This window comes from Haliaeetus albicilla, chromosome 22, assembly GCF_947461875.1.
Source record: "Haliaeetus albicilla chromosome 22, bHalAlb1.1, whole genome shotgun sequence".
In the NCBI taxonomy this organism is placed as follows: domain Eukaryota; kingdom Metazoa; phylum Chordata; class Aves; order Accipitriformes; family Accipitridae; genus Haliaeetus; species Haliaeetus albicilla.
Genome location: NC_091504.1, coordinates 16611307 through 16635172, shown reverse-complemented (window position 1 = coordinate 16635172; position 23866 = coordinate 16611307). Strand labels below are relative to the sequence as shown.

The 23866-nt window shown below is 42.8% G+C and overlaps 3 protein-coding genes and 1 long non-coding RNA gene across 5 annotated transcripts in view; 3 read left to right on the top strand and 1 right to left on the bottom strand.

Annotated features, from left to right (window-relative positions):
- Positions 1–2077, top strand: part of SMG1 (SMG1 nonsense mediated mRNA decay associated PI3K related kinase) — a 70054-nt gene extending 67977 nt beyond the window's left edge. For both annotated transcript variants that reach the window (XM_069810045.1, XM_069810046.1), the window contains exons 62-63: positions 21–127; positions 825–2077. In XM_069810045.1, coding sequence (XP_069666146.1) covers positions 21–127; positions 825–902 — 185 coding nt within the window. In that variant the 3' untranslated portion in view covers positions 903–2077. The remainder of the gene's footprint in view (positions 1–20; positions 128–824) is intronic.
- A 1123-nt stretch (positions 2078–3200) lies between these two features.
- LOC138690536 (uncharacterized) lies at positions 3201–7159 on the bottom strand. The gene is made up of 2 exons (XR_011329315.1): positions 6931–7159; positions 3201–6843 (listed from the first exon to the last, which is right to left on the bottom strand). It is a non-coding gene; the product is annotated as an uncharacterized lncRNA (long non-coding RNA).
- A 515-nt stretch (positions 7160–7674) lies between these two features.
- ARL6IP1 (ARL6 interacting reticulophagy regulator 1) lies at positions 7675–15178 on the top strand. Its single transcript, XM_069810044.1, has 6 exons — positions 7675–7787; positions 10028–10161; positions 11926–12045; positions 12961–13078; positions 13753–13837; positions 14083–15178. The coding sequence occupies exons 1-6, from the start codon at positions 7752–7754 to the stop codon at positions 14199–14201; spliced, it is 612 nt and encodes a 203-aa protein (XP_069666145.1). The 5' UTR covers positions 7675–7751; the 3' UTR covers positions 14202–15178.
- Positions 15179–16094: 916 nt separating this feature from the next.
- On the top strand, positions 16095–20778 carry RPS15A (ribosomal protein S15a). The gene is made up of 5 exons (XM_069810043.1): positions 16095–16235; positions 17396–17533; positions 17719–17798; positions 19321–19406; positions 20643–20778. The coding sequence occupies exons 2-5, from the start codon at positions 17401–17403 to the stop codon at positions 20734–20736; spliced, it is 393 nt and encodes a 130-aa protein (XP_069666144.1). The 5' UTR covers positions 16095–16235; positions 17396–17400; the 3' UTR covers positions 20737–20778.
- The last annotated feature ends 3088 nt before the right edge of the window (positions 20779–23866 follow it).

Here is a 23866-nt window from a genome sequence, read left to right as displayed (position 1 = left end):
ATTTTATTTTGTACCTTTAGCCGTGCAGGAAAGGAATTCGTATGCAGTTAGTGTGTGGAAGAGAGTCAAAGCCAAGTTAGAGGGCCGAGATGTGGATCCCAACAGGAGAATGTCTGTTGCTGAACAGGTAAGTTGAAAATAGTAAAATTCCAGTACTGATCCTTGCTGTAAATATTTGGTAGTAAGCATGTGCCTATGTATGCTTAAGCATGCCTAAAATACTAAAATCCTATTGTGAATGGGGGGTCCCTTTTGAGATGTGTGGTTTATATTCCAACACAAATCGAGGTATGCTACTGCCTTATATTGCTGCATTCATTTTTATTTTTATCGAATGCTTTTGTATTCTATATCATATATATGTATATATGTATATAAACTCATGAACTGGATAAAATTCCTTTTGTATGTCAGTAAGCTAACTTTTTTTTACACAGCTGTTGATATCTAGGGAGAACGAGTGACCTGTACAGCTGTCTAAAGGACAGGTCATGTCTGTGTTCACTAGCTCAACACAGCCACACTCCTGTCTCTGGGAAACTGAGTCAGGCACCCAGATGTCCATGTAAATTTGAGAATGTTGTGACTATTTTCAAGATAGGGGCTATGAGTGAGATGATGTGTGATCTTTTTTGCCCCTGCAGTACAAATTCCTATTTCTTATGTGAACTACACAAAATTATGTAAGATTAAGTTTACAGTTACTATAGATTTTCACTGAAATTTTGTATTTGCAGGTGACATTCAACAGTAAATTTTAAGATCACTTAAAAGCTTTTAAAAATCTAGCTTATTTTTAATTACCTGTTTGACCTTTTTAATAGGTTGACTTTGTGATTAAGGAAGCAACTAATCTAGATAACTTGGCTCAGCTGTATGAAGGTTGGACTGCCTGGGTATGAGTAGGGAGAAAGCAGATCAGTCTGGTTCAGTGAGGTCAGACATCCACCAGAATCAACTCGGCCTCAGGCATCCATAGCCGCACCACAGTCGGTGGTGATGCATACTGGGGCTTAATCTGAGGAAACCTAGGAAATCTCGGTGCACTGGGAAGTGAATCCTGCAGGATAGCTGCACTCAGGGATACGCTAAACACAATGGTCTGCAACCCCCACGGTCAAGGGTGAAAGCTCACCGCTTGAACAACATGGTTTGTCTTTCTGCTACGGAAGAACTGCAAACGTGTCTGGGGGTTAGCTGCAGAAAGAAATCGGGATGCTACAAACCGCAGAGTGATTTGGAACTCAATTCCACCTGACCCTGTGAACAATTCAGGAAACACCGAACCCTGTTCAAAGAAAAACGGAAAAAAATGGGGCCATGAAGAAATCACAGCAAGGGAAGATTTGATGCATTCAGATTCTTGTTACTCTTGTTGCGTGGCAACAGTGCTGGTTGAGTTGACCAGTTAGTACGGAAAAAGGCTACCAAGTGTAAACTTCAGAAATGGACTGAAAGCAAAGAGCTGTACATCAGATATACGCTGCATTGGAAGAACTTCTGAGATAGAAGAAAAAGCCTTTGTTCTCTTCTCCCTTTCCTCTTTCCTTTCTCTCCTCCCTCCCAGCCCCTCCTTGCATACACCCTTCTTGGCTTATTCTTGTAGGTTAGGCGTACTTCCAATATACTTATTATTTCAATCCTTCTGCTTCACAGTTTAGTCAAATTAACAACTTAAATTTTGTTTGTTAAACAAATTTTCCAAAAGCACTGAAGATACAGAACATCAATGATTACTTATGAGTTGGATGGTCAAATGCAAAATGTAAGTTTGGTTATTTTAAAGTCATTTATGTGATTCTATTATGTACAGTTTCTCAAAATTGTCACTGTGCATTTAAAAGTAATGAATTCTACAGGCATTTGATTTAATGTGCACTTCCCTCTGCTTGCAGTGTACACTTTTTTGTAATTCAAATTGTCCCTCCAATCTCATTCTACTGTGATTGCTGTAGTTTCTTTCATACGACGTAGCTAATCCGATGTAATCTTTACCTTTTTAAAAACCAGGATAGAGTATCTAGTAGAGTTTTACATTGTTGATGACAGATAAACAATAAAGTGATGTTCTGGTGGAGGTAGAGTGATATGCTTTTTACTTCACTTTCCTAATACTTTTAGTTTACACTTGTAAATTATAATGCTTCAGTTCACGGGGGTATACATATAATCCAAGAAATGAAGGACTCTCCAATTTTTTGTTCAACTAGATCTGTAAAGATTTCTGAAAAGTAATTTTCCTTTGCCATGTTACTTCTGTAGATGGTTGTTCAATAATGCATCCATAGTGAATCTTCCACCAAGGTTTTTTGGTTTTTTTGATCAATTCTGCACTCAAAGTGTGATTATGTTCAGAAAAGTCGCTCTAAAAATGGCATCTTCTTACTTAGATTGATGTCTTGCTTGTCTGCCGGTTGTCTGAAAGACTTGCTTCCTTCTTAAAGTGAGACACCTTTAGGAAAAGGCAACTTCCTTTTCTTAGAGCAAATAAACCAAACACAATTCAGTTACAACTACAGAATCTTACAGGTGCTGATAGCTAAAGCAGAAATGCACAATGGTGTTCTCAACCCAGATAAATTTGTGTAGCTATGTATAAAAAGTTTGTTTTGTAAACTCAGTGAATTCATTACGCACAGTTGCTGAAAAAGATAGACGTGGGAAGATCCTTTATGCCATTTTTGTCACTTTTCAGAGTAAAAATGCACTTGAAATAGAGCATTTTTTTAATCAAAATCTAAGTATTAAAGGATTTGAGCCAAGCCCACTACTGGCATAAAATTCATTTAATTGAATGGATTTGCAGCAGTTCATCTGAGTAGAAAGCTTGGCTAGTAATTTTCAGATAACATAAATTAACACCAGGCATAAGGATTAGACAAACTTGTATTATTCTCAGTATTTGCACTATGCTAACTGCTCTGCTTCCTCAGTAGGTCTTAGAATTCACTTTCTCTTCTGTTGCCAATTTTCTGTGGACATGCACTTCGAAGTGTAAGAATTTTCAACAGACACATGGCCTTTTTTGCATTCTGATTGCCTGATTAACTCTAGGGAAGTCACAGGCTTTATATCTAATGATAGCCATGCAAATGCATTCCACTGCCATTGCTTCCTGAACCCTCTGCCATGCCATGCATTGCAAGAAAGAAGGTGTTTGAATGTTGCAGTGAAGAACATTCATATGCAGAACAAGACACTTGACACTGTTGGTCCTTTTTATTTTTCTCCAGTTAAAAATAACCCTAGGAACAATCTTTTTGGAGTACCATAGTAACAAGAGTGTATTATACATGCTGTTTTATTTCTTGGAAGCTGGGGGGAAGGGAGGGGTAATGCACTCACCTGTAGCTCATGTATTATACCTCTGCTATCCGGAAATGAAACACTTGTGTGGAGATGGGTTCTTACGGCGTAATTTAATAAAGTTTTAAAAACAAAAAAAATATGTATTCATAATTTGCTTGTATGCAAAACTACTTGTGGTTGTGAAAATTATGGGGGAGAATAAAGTGTCTAATACAAAACAAATCCCAAATTAGAGCAGGATTCTACAAAGACTTAAATTTGTGTAACTAATGTTGAGGAGATAGCTCACATGCTTAGGAGTCAGTGGGACTGTCAGCTTTTGCGTGCTGATGCATTTTCCTTGGTAAATGTTGACAATATGGCAAATTGGTACAGTCTTATTTAAACCTAAAATGCAGATTCTATGTGTGCATCTTGCATATTAAATAAGACTGCGTTAGTTACATTATCTTTTAAAAGAAGATAATGTGTTTTTTATAAAGACATAAGGTTACTTCATATTTTTTTCAGTAAAACTGAGACATTTATTTTTTCTGCAGTAGGACAGACCTAGAATAGTGCAAATCTAGAATCAAATCTTTCTAAATACATACAAATCAGCTGAAGCTATGGAAGTCAAACCGATCAGCTGATGGCAATTTTTTGCATGATGCTCACTTGCAGCGAATGCTAACCAAGGGACCATGCTACAAACTAATTTCTTGAAGTCAAATTCAAAATATGCTCATCCGTTTTAAGTTGTTGCCCCCTCCCAGTTATATAGCCTATTAGTTGAGGTGCTCTTAACCCTTTGAAAATGCAGTTACTGGTTTGCCTCTGTACCCGCCCCCCTTCTGTAAAGGCAGGATGTGAGCACTGCTCTACCTAACGGGTTACTGGGATGTGTTAAACAAACTGGAGTCGTCAGTGGTGTCTTAGATTATTTTGGTGGAATAATGGCAGTGTCAAGTTAATATAACTGAAATTGAAATTGTAACAGATATGTACAGTTACAAATTATTTTGGTACTTTGCAGGGAATTCACGGTCCATTTTTCCTTTGCAACAATTAGTTTTGCCTCAGTGATTAGTCGATTTAAGTAGTAATATATTTTGTCTAAATTTTCAAATATCTGTAAAAATGTCTCCCGTGTAAGTCACACATAAGTCAGAGGGAGGGAGCTAGTTTTCCAAGGAAAAATGAATGAGACACCTATAAAAGCATTGGTGATGCTTAATGCTAGTGCGAGGTTACCTTGCATGGAAAAGGAGGGTGTTTCACTGCACCAGCTCCATTGTGGGAATTGCAGCAGCCATGAACCCCAGCCCTGTGACACCACATAGTGCTGTCCACTTTCTGATAAACTGATCAAATAATATTTATCCTGTTAATTGCTTTGTGATATCTGAATGAAAAGCACCATATAAAAATATTCCTTCAGAAATACTGGAGGGGATTGGAGAGGTTAAAGCTCCGTTCTTCTAAATGCTGTAGTCCTTAAGGTTAATTTGCTGCAATTATTCATCAATGTGCTTTGTACCTAGTATGGCCAACCTGGTTTAGCACACTCAAATACTTCAAAGGTTTCTCCCCCCCCCCCCCCCCCCCCCCCTTTTTGCTAGCTTTTCCTAAAATTAGCAGACACATCCCTTTATGCATTAAGGAATTGGACTAGGAAAAAAGTTTATGATGATACCTGCCATCCATCTTTTGCTTTCTTAACACAGTACCTAATTATCATGTGCATTTTTTTTATTCTTTAGTGGAAAATAGTTATTCATGAGTATACTGTTAATGTTTTAAAGAATTTCATTGAAAATACAGATATTACATAAAACTACTGTTGTATGTACTTAAATGCATAGCTGATGAGAGCAGTTTTGTCATCCATCAGATTAATTTTTTATTAATAGCATAAGAAAAAAGTTTGAGATGCATTTATGTTAGGTATGATGAATGGGTGGAGGCTTAACATGTAAAATTTGTGTCTCTGTTCTAAGTGCACAGAGCAATTAAACTGCTCCTTTTAAAGGTGCTTTGAAGTTAGCTTGGGCATTTAATTTTCTGTGCATCTTTTGAGAGAATCTCAGTGTAGGAAGAATGCATCACACTGCAGCACGATCTATCGTGTCATACATTGAAGCATACAGAAAACAATTGGCTTCCTATAGCTCAGGTAATGGTTGGGAGGTGATGAACAGGTTTTCCACACTGAGGTACTGCTATTACCATTCTCTGCCTTCTACATTAGGGCTCCGATTTTAACAACCAAATTTGTAAACATATACATGTATATGTATACACACACATCTCTTTTTTCATTTTACATTGTACTTCAAAAGGCCTGGCTGTTCAGGGAGGAAGGTCTTGATTAGGGTGGCAGGGCCCCACGCTATCCTGTTCTCTGCAGTGCGATGGTCCATCTCCTCTGGTGGTTTTGGCTGGTGAGGGCATCCTGCAATGCTCGCTTTTCCCTCTGCCCCTCTGAGCAATGGAGAAACACGTAACATGAGGGAACTACACCTCTATGGGCCCTTTAGGGTGGGAGAAAAGCTGTTAACGGTAGAGTGACTTAGGAGCTGGCACTTGGAAGACTGGCTGGAAGATAATGAATCTGACAGTGGTTGGAGATGATGGAAATACCTGCTTTCTTCATTGGTAAGTGCTTGTGTTTCTGTGGTGCAAATCATACAAATGGATGAAACCATTTATGGCTGGTTGATCGTATCAAATAGCCAAAGAGGTGCCTTCTGCAGGACACTGCAAATACTCCTAAGGAACAGCAATGTATTGTGCTTCTGTGTGGGTGCCTACTTTCTCAAGAGACTAATCAGAATTATTGCTGGCATCACTTTCCTATGAAAGTAGTTTTTGTTTGAGCTTTGCTGTGGCAAAATGACAGGTTTTGAGGGTAGACTCCATTTTTAAGTGCAAAACAGTACACAAAAACACTCTTAGCTTTTAGCAACATGTAAATGAAGTTGAAAGTTGTTTGGTAAAGTATCTGTTCTTTACATACAATCTTGAATGAGTGTGAAAAGCACCCTGTAAAAGATCAAACAACTGAGTACAGACATGGTTTTGCTTTTACAGTGTCATTCTTAGTCCTCTTTTTCCTCTCCATCAAGGTGGTGAGCTGGGTTGGAAGAGTATTGCCGTTTTGGTGCCAGAAATGATAAGACGCTTTCTTTGCCCTCATTTTGGAACTGCATTACATCCGAGGGATGGTGATTAAGCTCATTAACACGTGTGACTAAAACATTTAGAAAGTTGAGTCAGAAGAAATACTTATATCCTAGTGCTTTTCTCCCGCGTCTATTCCCATGCTGCTACAGCTTCTGAAAAAAATAAAGCAAGTTGTTGGACAGGTGGCAGTTACCGTAGGTAGGTCAGGCAGTGGTGGTGCTCAGAGCTGGAGAACCTTCCTGTGAAACCGAGTTGTTCCATCGGTTTCCTGCGTGGTAATCCGACAGCGTTGTACCTGCGGACTCCGGCATCTACCGCTGACACGCTGGCTGCTTCACGTTGGTCACGTGCGATAACTACATACCTGTGCTGGAAAAAGAGCAAAACTTTTAAGTCGCATAAAGCGTGTTGGCAAGTGCCCCCGCTGCCACGTTATTTCGGCAGTTAACGGGCTACCTGTCAGCCTGGAACCATTCTCAGTCAGAAGGTTCTGTCTCGTTCGTAGGACACGGGACACCCAGGGTGGACATCAAGAAGAGGTCGTGGGTTTAGGCAGCACATGCTCTTTTACTTACCTGCCTCACGTGTTCAGGTTCTAGGGGCCAGCCTTTGTAAAACAAAAGCGTTACCCGTGGAAGTCCTGGCGGGGAGGTGACTCCCTCACCGCCCCCGTGGCGAAGGCTGGGCGGCCCTCCTCGCCCCTCCTCACGGCGGCCGCCCCTCCTCGCCCCTCCTCACGGCGGCCGCCCCTCCTCGCCCCTCCTCACGGCGGCCGCCCCTCCTCGCCCCTCCTCACGGCGGCCGCCCCTCCTCGCCCCTCCTCACGGCGGCCGCCCCTCCTCGCCCCTCCTCACGGCGGCCGCCCCTCCTCGCCCCTCCTCACGGCGGCCGCCCCTCCTCGCCCCTCCTCACGGCGGCCGCCCCTCCTCGCCCCTCCTCACGGCGGCCGCCCCTCCTCGCCCCTCCTCACGGCGGCCGCCCCTCCTCGCCCCTCCTCACGGCGGCCGCCACCGCCCCGCTCCCAGTCGCATTGCGACGGAGGGAGGGGGAGGAGGCGCGGAGGCCCCGCGCTGATTGGGCGGCTGTCGCTACTCTCAGCCCACCGGCCAACCGGCGGTCGATGGGGCGCGAGAGGAGCTCTGGGATTGGCCCGCGCTGAGTTTCGAGAAGGCCAATCAGAGTGCCGAGAAGGGCCGCGGAGGCTATAAAATGCGGCGGAGCGGGGTGATGCGGGAGGGCGCGGCCGGCGGGGGGCGGCGGTGCGAGGGCCGCGCAAGATGGCGGAGGGTGACAATAACAGCGTCTACCAGCTGGTGAGGGCTAGGGCTGGGGTCGGGGTCTAGGGCTGACGCGGGCGGCGGGGAGGTGCTCTGCCTCCCAGTGGCTGGGGAAGGGCCGGCGGCCGCTCGGCCCTGCCGGCGCTGGGGGAGGCGGGGGAGCCGGGCCTGCTGGCGAGGGCCGCCTCGGCCCTCCAGCTCGTGAAAGGCGGAGGAATTAACCTCCCTGCGCTCGCTTTTGCCTCTGAAAGGTTCCCGTGCAGGGATCGGGTTATGCCTCGGGGCCTGGCGGGGACTGGGTTTGACGAGGCTGCGCTGTGCGCCCTCCCTGGGAGCGGGCACGGCTGTTCTGCTGCCCGCAGGCCAGAGCTCGTAATAACATCTGGCTTTACCTGATGTGCAGGGCTTGCGTTTAATATTCACGTCTTTCTGTTTCAACATCCTTCGGCCGTGTTATCGAATGCTTCAGCGATGCAGGACAGTGGCAGGAGCTGGATGATTAGCTTAACTTCAGCGTGCCGAGCGTGGGGGGGCTTGAATATTTAAAAACGTGAACAAATACAAGGATAGGTATATTTATCTCCATGACGGTAAACGGCTGCCGTGGGAAATGGGAAAATCGCTGCAAAAGCCTGTGAAGAGGTTGAAGAAAGGAAAGGTTTGAGTGCATTATTGATCAGTTCTGTTTCTTGCGGCAGGAAGCTGTACAGCCTGGGAGATGCAGAGAGAAACTGTCAGTAGTGCAGAGGTGGAAGGGAGGCTCGAATTTCCGCAGAACAAGTGTGCGGGGCTATATTGCCAAAAATACATGCAATGTTTGGGAGGGATGCCCCTTATGGAGCAGAAGTTCATATTTATGGAAACTTTATGTTGTTTGATTAATGAAGAAACACTGTTAATTGATGGGCTCTGGAATGAAGATGGTGTGAACAAAAGCTGACTTAAGTTTTTTCTACCTGGCCCGGTGGGAAAACAACTTACAATAGCTGTCTGCTAGGCTGACAGAGACAGGTTGCTATTAATAACACTGTTATATTCCAGTCTGTTTCCCATTAAATTTTCTTTTGATTGTGATGTTAAATGCAGACAGCCAGAGGTAATAAAGCGAAAGAGTTTGTTGTAAAATGTCTTCTGGAGAAACGCATCTCCCTGCCCCCCCCCCCCCCCCCGTGGCAGTTTGTGTTTATAACATGAAACAGGTACAACAACTGGAAGGTGTTCAGCAGCTTGTCAGATGGTTTTCTACCCCCCACCCCCTTCTTTTTTGGTCCTGAACTGTAGTTTTCAAATAGTTTCCAATGGTATCACACAAGAAAACTATGCTTTACCATGATAGCTGCACTCAGCTGTCCTTGTTATTCTAGTGGTGTCAGGCTTCTCATTTGGATTAAGTGTAGCATGCAGTTGACAATGAAACCTGCCCTGCTGTCTCTGCACAGCACATGTGCAGGTCTTGATGACTTTTCACCTCTTACTCCTTGGGCAGTGATCAGTTCTGTTCATGGTTACTTGAGTTTTCTATTCTCTCTGATAGCTTAATAGTTTCTCCTTAGTGGGACAAGGTATGTTAAATGTGGAACACCTCAGGTGAACTGCATAGCAAGCTGATACCAGAGCATATGGGGCCTCCTTGCAGAAGATGTGTAGGGAGGAACATAGGAATAATATAAGAGGAGGAGTTTAAAGGCTGCCTGATCACTGTCCTGGGAAACCTGCGGAAAAATGTTCTTTGTAGTCCAAATGTCATCCGTTGGGTAGCTTTCCTCTACTGTGGATTCTGAGTTTTTATCCATCTTCCATATGATAAAAAATTGGTGTTGGACAGCAGCTAGAAAGCTTCAGTTTCATGTGGTAGAGTTGTCTTTGAAAATACATGTATTTTAAATAGTTCTCATGTTGCAATCTTCCAGATGTTGACACTGAAAACACGAGAGGTTTTAGCTAGACTTTAAAACTTGACTTTCTACTAACCTGAGGGGAGCGAGTACCATAAATGGGAGACTGGGGGAAAACACCTTGGCAAAATGTGGGAGGAGGTATCATTTGGTCTAATAACATGTACTGCTGCTTTGTTAAGATCTTGACTATTTTAAAGTATTACTGCTACAATGTCATAACTGCGTACAAAGCTTACAACATTACTAGTAATTTAATTACTTGGAAAGATTTGTGACTGGGGTCTTTAATTGACTTTTTTTTTTATAGCTACTTGAAGTGTGGGAATTAATTTGATACTCTGGTTAGTAATAAAAGAGTTTTCTTCTCTTTTTGCCTAGGCTGCAGAAACTGCTAGCTTGGAAGAGCAGTTGCAAGGATGGGGAGAAGTGATTTTGATGACTGATAAAGTTCTTCGCTGGGAAAGAGCCTGGTTTCCTCTGGCACTGATGAGTGTTGTTTCCTTTTCTTTTCTGTAAGTTGCTTGTGGACAGAGCCTAGAACACCATTGCACTTTCATGGCTGGTAGCAAACCTATTCAGTAAATTAGTAAGACACCTTTAAAAAATCTAATAGGAAGGCTCTTATTCTAGGTTCTGTTTCTGAATGCATGTGAACTTTGTTGAAAAGAAAAATCTTAAGTATTGGAAACAGGAAGTAACACAAGTCACATCCTGCTCAGAGGGGGGGCAGTGCTTTCTGCGAAAGCTGTTTGCCAGCAATGATTGCTGTAGTTTTTTACCATGCTCAGCTGTATGGTCTTCGTTGGTGTGTTCATATTCTGCCCTCATCCTTTGTATCCTGCTTCTTAGTCAAATCTGTTACCTTCTTTGGCTTTTTTCCCCAAACCAGCACCAATATCATTATGGAAAACTTGTTTCCATAGGGCAGACTTTCCTATTCTGCATCTTCGGTGTGGTGTTTAGGATGAGTTCAATCAATTTTGCACAACTTGGTTTTTTTACATTCTCTGTCCTGTCCTTTGAGAAAGGAGGAAAAGGAAAGACTGCAGGTAACTTTCAGTCAACAGAATGGGAGGATGTTGCCTGTCTCTGGATTGGAGATACAGAACTGGCTTGCTGGAGGCACTTGTACATGCTTTTACGTAACACGGTAGTAGTCAGGATGATCCCAACCTGCCTTGTACAGATAAGTGTCTGTGCCAGCTGTGGAGTTTGCCAGCTGCACGGGGTTTTGGAGTAAGGAGAAGAGAAAAGTTACAAAAATAAATGTTGAACCAGGTGAGGCAGGGATAATTTGTCTTCTGAATAATATAAATTTTATGGTCTTCAGGGGAGGTGAGGGGTATGGAAATCAAATGAAACTGAAAAGTAACTTTTAAAAGAGGTAATTGCATGAACTTCAGGGTATTCTGTTATAAATTCTGTGATTATAGCAGGAAAGATCTTGTGTTGAATAATACTTTGAGGAAATAGAACTACTTCAGATTCTCATTTGGTACTTCATCAAAAATGAACTTGAACATTCAGTGCAGTAGCAGTGTGCCAGATGTATAGAAAGACTGGTCCTGCAATGGCCTTTACTTTGTCATTTCTTTACTTTTATTACTTCAATGTTTAGGAAGTTCTGTTAAGTGCAAATAAGTAGTACGGGGCATGGCTGAGTGTTAACAGACACTTACTAGATGAGCTAGTTCTTGTCCATTACCCATAGTGCTGTATTTGAGTGATGGCACACTTATTATGTAAAAGCACAACACTGTGGAGATTTAAGTCTCCTTGTCCAGAACAGGTTTGGTTAGCTCTCACAGGTGAGACAGAGAAATGACAACCCGTAGTGGATCTGAATTTTGTGACTGACTTAAGAACCAACAAGATTAGAGCTTTCTCTCTACCTGGTTATTTCATACGTTCACTCACTCATCCTTCTCCCCCAGTCAGTGTTTTAAGTTCACTAGATGTCAACTTCAGAGAGAGCAATAATGATGAATTTTTACTTCTATTGAACTTCAGACTATGCTTGTTGTATTGTAGCATTTTCTTATCTAGTGCATTAAGAAAATTGCATTTTTTTATTTGTATTTCTTTGTAATAGTGTTGAAGTACTTAAACCTCTTTTTATTAGTAATAGGAGCAAATTTGGAAATTTTTTTGAGGTTGGGCAAGAGGGTAGGTCTACTGTTTGACATCCTGAGCCAATCTGAAGAGGAGACTAAATATGTCTAGTATAAATACTGAGTCTGAGTGTCCAGAAATCATTTGTTACCTTCTTTCTGCAGGATGATCTACTACTTGGACCCATCAGTTCTTTCAGGCGTCTCCTGTTTTGTTATGTTCCTCTGTTTGGCTGATTATCTTGTTCCTGCTCTTGCACCTAGAATCTTTGGCTCTAATAAATGGTGAGAAAAGCTTGATTTAAAACAGCTTCTTGAAGTGTAAATAAATTATGAACTTCATCAAAATGGATATTGGACTTGTAGATATTAAATGATTACTTTACAGGGTCATTGTAGTAAGAAGTTGGCAATCTCTATAGTATATGAAGTGAGGATACTAGCAAGATGTCCTTCATCCTTCTTTTTCTAAAAGATAACTACTACAACATACCTTTATTGTTCCTTCTCTTCTAGAAAAACAGGACTCTTGAAGGAGTAGGCACAGTCTTTGCTCTCCATTAAGGATGCTAGTTAGTTGTGCTAAACTAGTTTTTAGTAATTAATGGATAATAGATACTGAGAACTAAAATTACGAAGAAGGGTATTGGATTATGTGTTTGGAAAGAGCGGCAATAGTAAATACAATGAAGGAAAAGAGTAATGCAGAGAGTATGAATGTGACTAAGTGATTGAAACAGATTTGAAGAAAGGCAAGGCTTATGTAAAAACAGTAAGCTGGAGAAGAACCTTATTTGAACTAAATTTTGAGTTAAAAGTAAATTTTAGTGTATCTGCTTTAAGATGACTAGTGGATAAATGTTCTTGTCTAATAATGAACCAACATAAAAGCCAAAGTAATACACACTGGTTTCAGGTGTGCATTACTTGTGTGTATCACGCTGGTATCAGATTAAAATCAATGGTCTTCTGGTTTGCATATTGTTGCTCTTTGCAAGTCAGTTTAAGAGAGTATACAGAAAAATTACATGGGCAATTGCATTACAATGCTCGATAAAGATAAGGTACAAAACTAAGTGAAGAAAATGCCAGGATAAGTACTGGATAAATTTTTACTGCTGGAAGCATACTATGGGAGATCTTTTAAATTTCAGATTAAATCTTGAATTCTTATTTTTGGCTTTTTTTCTTTAATAAAAGGACTACGGAACAGCAGCAAAGATTTCACGAGATTTGCAGCAATTTGGTAAAATCTCGTCGCCGAATTGTTGGCTGGTGGAAACGTCTCTTCACACTGAAGGAAGAGAAGCCTAAAATGGTATTGAGTTCTAGGAGTTCATCTCTATTGTCTTAAGATTTTATTTGCTTTGTTTTGTCTTAAGTATTTTATCAAGGCACATGTCTGAATAAACTGGTATTTCAAACCAAGAACCGGCAGTTGTGGCTGTGACTTAATGCCAGTCACACATCTTATTCAAACCTGGCATGGCAAGATACATGACGTTAAACTTGCAATACTGTGCAGTTAGGAGCATACCCTTGATATTAAGATAAAGCTAAACTGGGTTTCTTAGGATAGGTCAATTTTTGGAAACGCAGCTTGTTTCCAGTGTATGTGAACTGTCCAGAAAACTAGATTTTAGTAATGTGTTAGCTTAGGTGCATGAACTACTGATTTACTGTCCTGAAAACAGCTTCAGGTACTATGTGAGGCTGAAGCTGTGTCAGTGGGGATGGCGTAGTCTGACTCTAAGGGATACCTGGACAGAAAAGAACTGGCATCCTGTAAAACTGATGGTCTGAAAATAAATGAGAGCATACAATTGTAGACACTGTAATCTCAATTTTAACAAGCCTATTGCATAGGCATCACATGTGGAAGAGCCAGCAAACTTCAAGTTAGTTTTAAATGTTGAAGTGTTGCTGGATACTGAAGGGAAGGGGGAGAATTCCCAACAGATCTGTGGTAACTGTTCCCTTTTCATTTTTTAGTACTTCATGACCATGCTCTTTTCTCTTGCTGTGGTTGCCTGGATTGGACAGCAAGTTCACAATCTCTTTCTGACCTATCTTATTGGTAAGTGTGCAGTGTGCAAACCAGAAGTAACTTTTCTGTTAGCTGTGTGAAATGGTATGAGGCTGGTAGAAGTAAATTTTGTTTATATGTGTGGTGATTTTTTTTTCTGCTGCAGGGTTATATTCTTCTGTTTTCAAGCAGTTACTGGACCTTAAGGGAAGCAAGGAATTGCAAGGTGACAGAAGCTTGTTAAAGGAGTATTAAGTAATTCCCCTTTTTTTTTTTTTTTTCCCCTCTCTCTCTAGTAAGTTTCTTGTTGCTGTTTCCTGGACTAAACCAGCATGGGATCATTACAAAGTATGTTGGAATGGCGAAAAGGGAGATAAACAAACTTCTCAAGCACAAGGAAAAGAAAAATGAATGAAGACTTAACTGCTGTTCAGTCTTGTAAAAGGTTTCCTTGGGAACAGTTTTGAGAATTTATGTATAATTAAGACAATAGAAGTTGTATTGCTCACTGGCTTTTTTTTTTTTTTGGCTCCCTGATGAAGTGAAAATGTCACTAGCAACTGCTGTGGGTTTGTGTCTCTTGCTGTGCTGACTAGGGTTCTGCAGCCTGCAGCTGATCTTATATGAAAGTACCTGACCTTTGGTGTATGGAGCTTATTGAGTGTCTTCACCAAACTAAGAGACCCTGTGAATAAGTACCCCAACTGAAGAAACAGCAGAATTGCAATGTGTGATAGCATTTCTGTAACTGTGTTAGTTTCACTGATCGTTAATTTGTGGCTACAGCAAGTATGAAAGGCAGTTCCGAAAGCTTACACTTCTTGGAGGCTTGTTACTACTGATCCCTGTGGAAGGAGGACAATTAGCTGAATAAGAATGATCATACCTGAGGGTCCATACCCAAAATCAGGGCAGAAGGTGATACCATTGGCCCACTGAATCTGTTTGCTTTTTATGGCTGCATATACCAGATTATCTGTTGGATAGGGGTTTGGAATATATAAATTTGTAGTTCAGTTATTTAGCTGTAGCGTAAACTTCAACTCATTGCACTGAGACTGTAGAAAATGAGTTAAGGTGTGTGTTACCTTAACAGCTGATTGTTCTAAAAACTGCTGTCATGGAGCCATGTAGCACGTTTGGTGTTATGAATGTTGTTGTCTATATACAAAATCACTCTGAATATGCTAGGTTTGTCTCTGTAAATAAGCCTGTTTGAATTGTTTGTGCTTTTCTATGACCTCTCCCTCCTTTTTTTAAAACTGAACTTTTTTTCTTTAAAAAGCTAAAACCTGTGTTAATGCATTTTAAAAGTTTACTGTTTTAAAATGAACTCTCTTCAGTGTCTATTGTGACTGTTGAATAGGTAAATACAGACTAAAGAGAAACTTCTTGAAGACTTGCTCTTTGTGAATGTACAGAAAGTTGTGCAAATGTGTCTTTCAATCAAGAACTGGGGCTGTGAATTGTGTTTTAGTGCCACGTGGTAGTCGGTGCGCAGCGTCCTACCAGAAAAACACCTTTTGTTGGAAATAGCTCACTGTAAGTAGTAAAAATTTATCAGCCGTGATGGTGCACTGACAGCTCCCGCTGCGGAGGGGAAAGGCTGTAACGTCATCCGTAGTCGGTTGACGCTGATAGAAGTGATGGCTTGTGGACAAATCAGACCCGATCAGTAAAACTTGTGATGGATCTGAGCCGCGGGGAGATGCTGCGGCTTGAAGCGGTTATTTAGAAAGCGCGCTGCTGAGCTGGCACAGGCGGGGAGGATCCCCGGGTATCGGAAGAGACGGGGTGACACCGCTCAGCGTCTGCGGGAGCCTCAGCGCTGGCTCGGGGTGCTCTACCTTTGCTGTTGCGGTCCCGAGAGCCGCGCTCCCCTTCTGTTAAGACTCGGTGGAAGCAGAACCCATCGCTTGGCGCAGCCTCCCTCACCTCAGACCTTCACCTTCCCCGCCTGACTCCTCACCGGGCGGGGCGGCTGCCCCGGCCAAAGCGTTGGGCGTTCCTCCCTGGCGCTCTGTCTGTGGGTGGGCGGTTTGCTGGGTCTCCCCCCTCCTGGAGAGCCCGCTCTCCGCTGCCCGGTTCCTTCACGGGGCTGTGGTGGGTGTTCCGCTGGCCGTGGCGGCCTTCCCCCCTCCCCGGGCTCCTGGGAGCGCGGCCGGCGCCGTGGCCGCAGCCGTTTTGGCCCTCCGGCCCTGCCGTAGCCCCGCCTAGTCGCGAAGCGTTCTGGTTGCTATAGGAACCCGGGCAGAGGCGTCGCTCCGGAAGTGCGACGTGCCGTCCTCGGCCAATGGGGACCGCCAGGCCTGGCGCGCGGCGGGTCCCGACTGGGACGTCAAGTCTCGCGATCTCGCGCGGGGCGCCGCGCACCACCTCGCGCCCATGGCCCTCCCATAATCCCGCGCGGGCGCCCGGCCTCTTCCTTTTCCGCCATCTTGCTGCACCGGTGAGTCGGGGGGTGCCGCCGGGTCCCGGCTGCCATCCGCCGCCTCCCGGCCCCATCCGGGCCCGGCGGCCGCCTCTGCCCGCCTCGCCGGGGCCATGAGGCTGCGCCCGGCCGGCCCGGCCGGTTTTGGGCCGCCGGCGTCTCCCCTAGCGCTCTCTGGAGCCTCCGGAGTGCAGGGTGGGGGGAAGCACCCCCCTGCCCGTGGCTCCGCTCTCCGCGGAGATGCGGGGCGGGCGCCGAGGGCGGGGGCCGGCACGGCAGCCAGGCCCGGGCCGGTGCTGTGGGAGGCCGGGCTGGGCAGGGCTCGGGGGAGCCGGGCCGCGGAGTCTGCGGGCTTCGGGGAGCGAGGATCGTGCGGCGAGGCCTGGGAGGAGGTAGGGGAGGGCTTGGGGAGCGGGCGGTGGGCTGGTCCCTGGGAGAGGAGGCGGCCCTCGGGACGGGGGGTCTGCCTGCCCTCGCCCCGTGGGCAGCAGTTAGCCAGGCCTGCTCGTTCGGGCGTCCCTGGCTGAGTAGTAAAAGCCTTCGTGTGCCGCAGGACCTGGCCACCTGGGGAATGGCCTTGTGGGCCAGTCAGGAGCACTGTCCTGGTGGTGCACTGGCTCTGTTAACAAGTGGGGCGACAGCATCAAGTCTTGTCATCCCTTGTGGTACTCGGGGGGCTCCTGTCTTTATCACGAGACCGCAAGAGTTGATTCCCAGTTTCCTTTCCAGAGTGCTGCGTTGCACTTGTGTTCTGCAGGTTTTTTGCAGCTAAGCAAGCCGAGCGGCTTCTGTTCTATTTAATACCATGTACGACCTAGTTTTTGAGTAGGGCTAATTCTGCATCACTAGGTTTTAAAGTCCAAAACGATTGACCAGGGAAAGGTGTCATACTGATGAAATGGTGTCTAGATGGTTGTTTTTAAATCTTTGTGCGTGTTGATAACACTAAGTTTAAATAAGTGTTGGCTTTCCTGGTTTGTTATGATAGTTAGGAATTCTCTTGAACATACCCCAGTGTGTGATTTGATCTGCTTTCTAGCTTAAGAGCGCTTTTTAACGTTTAATGTAACTTTCTGTCAGTCTTACTAGGTCTAAAATTAGCCTCAAGAAAAGGGCACTGCTCAGTATTTCTGTGCTGAAAAGCTGGTGTATATAACTGCCTCTTCTGTTCCCTGCAGGCACCATGGTGCGCATGAACGTTCTAGCCGATGCTCTCAAAAGCATCAACAACGCAGAGAAACGTGGGAAACGCCAAGTTCTCATTAGGCCGTGCTCCAAAGTAATCGTCCGGTTTTTAACTGTGATGATGAAGCACGGTAAGTCTAGAGTGCACAGCGCTGACTTGTTTCTCATCTGTTGTTTCTGTGGATGCTGTTAAGATGCTTTTTGACTAAAAGCAAGTCAAGATGCTTGAACTAGTTTTGTACAACATGGTTAATTGAGTTGCAGTAACATAGCTAAGTATGATGTATTTGATTGTCTGTTTGCTGATCTTTTGTAGGTTACATTGGTGAATTTGAGATAATTGATGATCACAGAGCTGGGAAGATTGTTGTCAATCTCACAGGCAGACTCAACAAGGTAGGATTTGTCTTCCTGAATTCAGTTCTTTAGGAAGGTGTTTAAATGAGACTTTTTAAAATGTTTATCTGCTCCGGTTCTGAAAGAATTACTTACAAAGAAGGTAGTATTTATTGAATCCGTATAATTGAAAATAATATGGATATTATCAGTGGTTATCGGATGCTTGTTAATTTTTCTAGATTCATAGTGATACGGTTGACTAATTACATTTTGGGTAAACTCTGAATGTGTAAGACATTTTCAGGGAAGTCTGCTTGCAAGTGCTATGTGTTTCTCCCTTTAAAGGCTTTCTGGCTACCTAGTGATTTCTCAGTTTCTTTGATGTTTAAGCTATCTAGAAGACTTGTCTTAAGAGATAGGAACTGAGTTGCTTTCCAGTTGATGTTTAATACCTGTAAATGTTGAGAAAATAAGCCTTTCTGCTGCTGCTAGATTGGCTTTGCTTGCAGTTGAGGGAAGTTGAATGTTAATGTTGATTAGTGTTTTTTAAGTTCCTGGGGCATATGAAGTATTCGTGTGTGTTTTGGAAATTTTTTAAATGCTTTTGTCTCAGAATACTGAGCTGGCTAGTTCTGTGATGACTTGCTGTGCATCATGGTTTCCAATTAAGCTATTCAATTAAGCTTCTTTACTAAAGAAATAAAAAAATTACTTGGTCAAAATATGTTGGGTGCTGTCTCCACGATGAAAAAATACTGCAGCTGAAAATTGTTTGAGTGTAGTAGGCAGCGAATTCTGATGCCACCCAAATTACTACTGTTATATGTCTGTAATAAAAATAATGTATGTCAGGTTTGAGTATAGTGTTCCTTGAACTCTTTGGGATAATTTCGTAACAGATCTTGCAAGGTACAGATGGATATAACATTTCTCTCAATAATTGCAATAAGGGAACAGTTGTTTGTTTCAGAAAAATGTCCATCAGTGCAGGAAGTGTACTTCTGGTCTGCTCTTGGATATTTATTAAGATAATTGAAGCCAGGGAGATAGCTGGAGGTGGTAGTAGTGGTCATGGTCAGTAAATAGTATGATTAACTTGAAGACTTCAATAACTTTTATGCATGTTAATTTCTCCATGTTTAAAATCCTCAGGTATTTTTTGCTAACTATTTTTGATGATTAGAAGTAGAATATCCCTGAGTAATCACATGGTTTTGGATGATAGAGGATGCTTAATAATCTTTAGTGGTTTATAGTATGCTTTTATGCTCTTGCAGGTCTAGCCATTAATTTGTTAGTTTAGTTTCAGCAGCAGTGTAAGTCACACTATTTAGACAAGGAGGAGGAGGTAAGGCTAAGGAAATAAAAGCTGAATAGCTGTGCGAGTCTCAACTTACCTGAGAGGAAGCGCTGTTCCATACTGTGGGTAATGGGGTATGCTTCTTGGTATTCTAATCTTTTGTTGCCAAAAATATTTCAATTGCAATTGTTAAATTCCTTCATTCAGTGAGCTGGAATGACAACAGTACAAATCCAGTTTATAAAGTTCTTCCGTTTGTAATGGAATTCTGTTTTATAGTGTGGTGTAATCAGTCCCAGATTTGATGTTCAGCTGAAGGATTTGGAAAAGTGGCAGAACAACCTGCTGCCTTCACGTCAGTTTGGGTAAGTATGGAGAAGATTTAAATAAATGTTGTATGTAAAAATGTGGTGTTTTTTATTACACTTTCATACTGCCCAAGTTAGACTCCCTTGACACCTTTCCTCTCTGATCAGTCTGGAGGTAGATAGCAGTCTAAAAATCCATCTTCCATATAAATGCTCTTTTTAACCAGTTTTAAAGGGGCACTGCTAAGCAAGGACCTATTTTTGCTTGGCTTTGGTAAATCCTGCTTTCACCGTCTCTACAGTTTATCGGGAAAATAGGATTTTTCTCTTACTCGTTTTAATTTTATTAGTAGCTGTTTATGGATGGGGGAGGAGTCATGTAAGTTACCAGGTCAACGGAAGTAGGAACTTCCTGATTGTGTATGAATTGATTAGATACTAAGTGATGAGAGACTCAGAGCCTCTATTAAACAAACCTCCACAATGTATAAAATCTTAATATTATGCAATATGTTTTTCATTTCCAAAATTCACTGAGTCAAGGGTAATAAATCTCAGTGCATCAGGATGATGAGCTAGAACAGTCTTCAGGGGCTCAGCCAGTCTGTCCTGTCAAAGGCAGGATTAACAGTTCCTTGTCATTTCTGTTCTTAAAGCTCCAGTGATAAGCCGCTTGCTTTAGCTGTACCTATATAGCTTACTAGTGTGTGTTGTCATATTTTTAAGAGTATTTATAGAGTGGCAGGACAAGAGGTTCTCAGACACGAAGCTGTGTGGATGAAGTATGCTGATAATCCAAATGTTGGCATTAGCAATGACTAAGGCTGCTTCAGTTGTCAGTCCAGATCCAGATATTCATCTGCATCAGTGCACAGTGTTCAAAACACAGAGACACAAAGCGCTCGGAGTTGAGGAGCTGTCTGGCACCATGGCAACTCTACCTGCTCTGAAGAAAAATGTCTGCTTAAAGTAGAAGCAGACTTTGTCTGGAAACTATAGAGTTGCTGCTGCTACAACAGCTGAACTGACTTTACAGTGGGAATGCGCAAGAAAACTTCTTGCTGAGACTTATGCAAATATTTGGGAACAGAAGCCTATAAATGTCCGTTGTGTGCTGCAGAGTTGTGCTTGTGAGAGGAGTTTCTTTTTCATTGTCTGATAACCTTAGTTCCGCTAGGCCTATTCTTACAGAAACTAATCTTACTATTGTAATACAAAAATGAAGTTAGTGCTGTCAACTCTGCACAAGCATAAAACAAAATGATAAACTGAACATTTGTTCTTTCTTAATAGGTACATTGTACTGACAACCTCAGCTGGCATCATGGACCATGAGGAGGCTAGGCGAAAACACACAGGAGGCAAAATCCTGGGATTCTTTTTCTAAAACTTGTAAAAAAAGAGGATACTAATAAATTGTTCAAATGGACTCTGGTGTTTCCAGTCGGTATTTTAATGACTTCTAACACTACTTGAGATAGTGCTTGCAACAGACAGCTCTTCAATAGTGCTCAAGTTCCACCTTTACTGCAAAGGACATTCAGGTTCCGTGCCATCCCTGGTCACAACTTTTATTTCTGTTAATATAACAGAAATATTTCAGTAATTACCACTTGAATGACAGTTACAGGTTGCTATACAGAATAGCCTCAGCAGAGGAACTCTAATGTTAAACTGCATACTCAGCTATCATGTGGTGGGATTGCCTCTTGGCTGTTAGATGCATGCGTCTCCATAGTTACATATATGTGGCTCTATAGTTTCACCTTTTGGCTTAACAATAGAAGATGCCTTGCCAGAAGGTGTTTCCTGTTTATGGTTTAGAAAGTTATGAGATGTAGGACTGTGGAATGATAAAGATGGTTGAAGTCTGATTTCAGATCACAAACTTGTTCCACATCTTACAGTGTAAGGGAGTAGCTGAGGTACTGAGGTGAATAATTTTTTCTTCAAATTTCTAGTTCGAAAGTCCTTTGAAACATCAGTTTTGGGTAAGGCAGTTGCAGCTGCTTTGCATGTTACCATGAAGATGTGACTGTTTGAGATTTTTTTTAAGTTACTTTTTGGAGTGAGGAAGTGAGGGTATCTGAATCTACAGGTAGTGAATGTTTAGTATTGAATGGGTTTTTGGTCTTTGTTTCAGGCATCTGATGCATGACAGCATAATGTACTTGACCATTCAGAAAAATCAACAAATTTCTTTCAAAGCAGTACACAGAGCAGGTGACTACAGCTGAAGAGCTACTTGCAGATGGTAGAGAATGGGAAGCAAACTTCTGGGCTGATTGTGTTGTCCTTTAACAGCAGGTGGAAATCCCTTGCCTTATTTCACTTTGGAGTCTTTATTAGGAAGGAGCCTATTCAAATGTAGCAAGCCTGTTTCAATGCACTTTAAAACAACTGTTGAATTTGTGGTCCACCTGATACAAACATTTGGAAACAATTTTCCTTCTTGGCCATAGGTCCTGATGCTTGATATGTACAGTTGCTTGAGTTAAAAGTAGTGTGCCTCGAAAGTGATACTTCATCACAAAGCTTTTCAGAGAGCCTTAGGATGGAAGTGAATGTCTTCAGGCATGAAGTCTTTAATCTCTGTAGTTTATAACTATGTAACCTGTTTCAGTTCAGTCTGTTACTTTTTATGGAGAAAAGGGAGAAGGTGATACTGCTAAGCAAGCAGGTCTTACCTCTATGTAGACAAGCTGCACAGCCTTGTCTAATGTGGTGGCTCTTCTGAGGAACAAGAAGCTAGCAGCAGGGCTGTGAAAGAATGCGTGCAGTTAAGTGTTCTGGTGGTACACACTAGCATCCCATAATGGAGACTTGCAGCTTGACTGAGAAGAACAGGGGAATAATAAAAAAGGCTAGTTTACCTGTTTTGTCTCAGTCACGTGCTGGTTAAGGTCACAAAGTATGGATTGTAGATGGCATCAAAATATTCAAATGTGATGAGTATGGTTCTTTGATTTGAAACAAATTTGCTTAGCTGAAGATAAAGAACTGTACACTGGATTACAAAGAGTAGTAACGAAACTAAAAGAAGTCTGTCTTGACCCCTTTTTATTGTCAAATCAAGCTGTTTGTTACAGGGTTGGGTTTTTTTTTCTATCCTTAATGAAGATAATTCTGCTGTAGTGAGCATGGATACACACATGAGCTTTTGTATTTCTTGCTCAGAGTAACTCTGAAGATGGTATCAAGATTCCACTGGTCCTTTTTGAAAAATCTTGATTTTTATCAGTCCAGAATAGAACACATGTTTCTGATACCTGATGGAAGAAGGGCAGTGATGCTTTAAGGCTTCCTTTAGATGAATTCACTATGGCTTCAAGTTCCCTGCTAGTTTGACGTTCATGTTTTAAAACAATTTTATGCAGGACACGCACATCAGTTTTTCTGAACGAGTTTACCTGTGTATGTCCTTTACTACCACAGAGACTTCCAAGGAAGAGAATTTCTGATATTCTCAGTTGACAGACCAGTTGGGAATAGACCGTGTTAATTTATTTCACAAGCCAGCCCAGTGACTCTTGTTAGAATTATTAACTGGGACTTAAGAGCTCCAGTGTAAAAAGAATGACTTGGAGGGAAGCATGCAGCAGCAGATGCACCTTTTCCACAGTGTATCTTAAAAAAATGTAACTACGTACTGACTTACCACACTTAGAAGCTGCTGCAGCTGATCCAAGTTCATAAGATGATCTCTGAGCTTGCACCTCACTGGTGAGAGCTTTACTCCTGGGCCATAGCTGCTGGCTGAGATCCAAGGAACTTGTCAAGTGGGACTTGGGAGCTGACACGCAGGATTATGACATGCCCTGCAACACAACTGCTTTAAATGGGTTGCAGAAATTCTTATTCTCGGACGTGTTTAAAACCTGAAAGTGGTATTTTTTTAAGCCTCGGTGGTGTTTTTGGAGTTGAGGGCATATGCCTTGGGAAAGCAGTTTGTAGGTAAAAGTTAACTATCATTTTGGGTAATAAAAGGCTTAATAGGGAGAGATGGGAAAATGGCACAAAGCTGAAAGTACAGTACAGGTCGCAACTGGTAATCAAGGCAAAGTGTTAATTTAGAGAAGGTGTTTGGTACCTGTGGAGCAGAGGGAGATGTTGATGAGGGAGGAATCCTCTGTGGGACAGAGGCAGTTGACCTTCCTGTGGGGAAACCTGGGAGGGTGGGTGACACCTGAGGAAAGCGTCTGCGCTGCAAACCCCTGAATTACCAAGCTTTAGCTCTGGTGCTATCCTGGATACCCTGCATTCTGACGTTGAACAAGTCTGGAAGTGATTGTGTTGCCTCCATACCCTTCTAGAGGTAGAAAGAAGTCTTGGCCCTCCAGCTGGAGGTCTGCTGCTACTTTCCAAACCAGATCTGTACAGCTAGGTCTGTGTGAGTGCGGCCGCTTGCCTGGCTGTTGTGGTGTGGAGAGGAACTAGTCGTATTATGGTATGGATAGTGTATGGTGATGCTGCACTGCCTATAGTTCCTTACGTGCTCAGCTGATCACAAGAAGGTA

What these genes read in the sequence shown, in the direction of transcription:
- ARL6IP1 (XM_069810044.1), top strand. Translation starts at nt 7,752, where the DNA reads ATGGCGGAGGGTGACAATAACAGCGTCTACCAGCTG. An exon ending in ATCTTTGGCTCTAATAAATG is followed by an intron (nt 12,046 to 12,960) that starts GTGAGAAAAGCT and finishes CTTTAATAAAAG; the next exon opens with GACTACGGAACAGCAGCAAA. An exon ending in AGGAAGAGAAGCCTAAAATG is followed by an intron (nt 13,079 to 13,752) that starts GTATTGAGTTCT and finishes TTCATTTTTTAG; the next exon opens with TACTTCATGACCATGCTCTT.
- RPS15A (XM_069810043.1), top strand. Translation starts at nt 17,401, where the DNA reads ATGGTGCGCATGAACGTTCTAGCCGATGCTCTCAAAAGCATCAACAAC. An exon ending in TCACAGGCAGACTCAACAAG is followed by an intron (nt 17,799 to 19,320) that starts GTAGGATTTGTC and finishes TCTGTTTTATAG; the next exon opens with TGTGGTGTAATCAGTCCCAG. An exon ending in CTGCCTTCACGTCAGTTTGG is followed by an intron (nt 19,407 to 20,642) that starts GTAAGTATGGAG and finishes CTTTCTTAATAG; the next exon opens with GTACATTGTACTGACAACCT.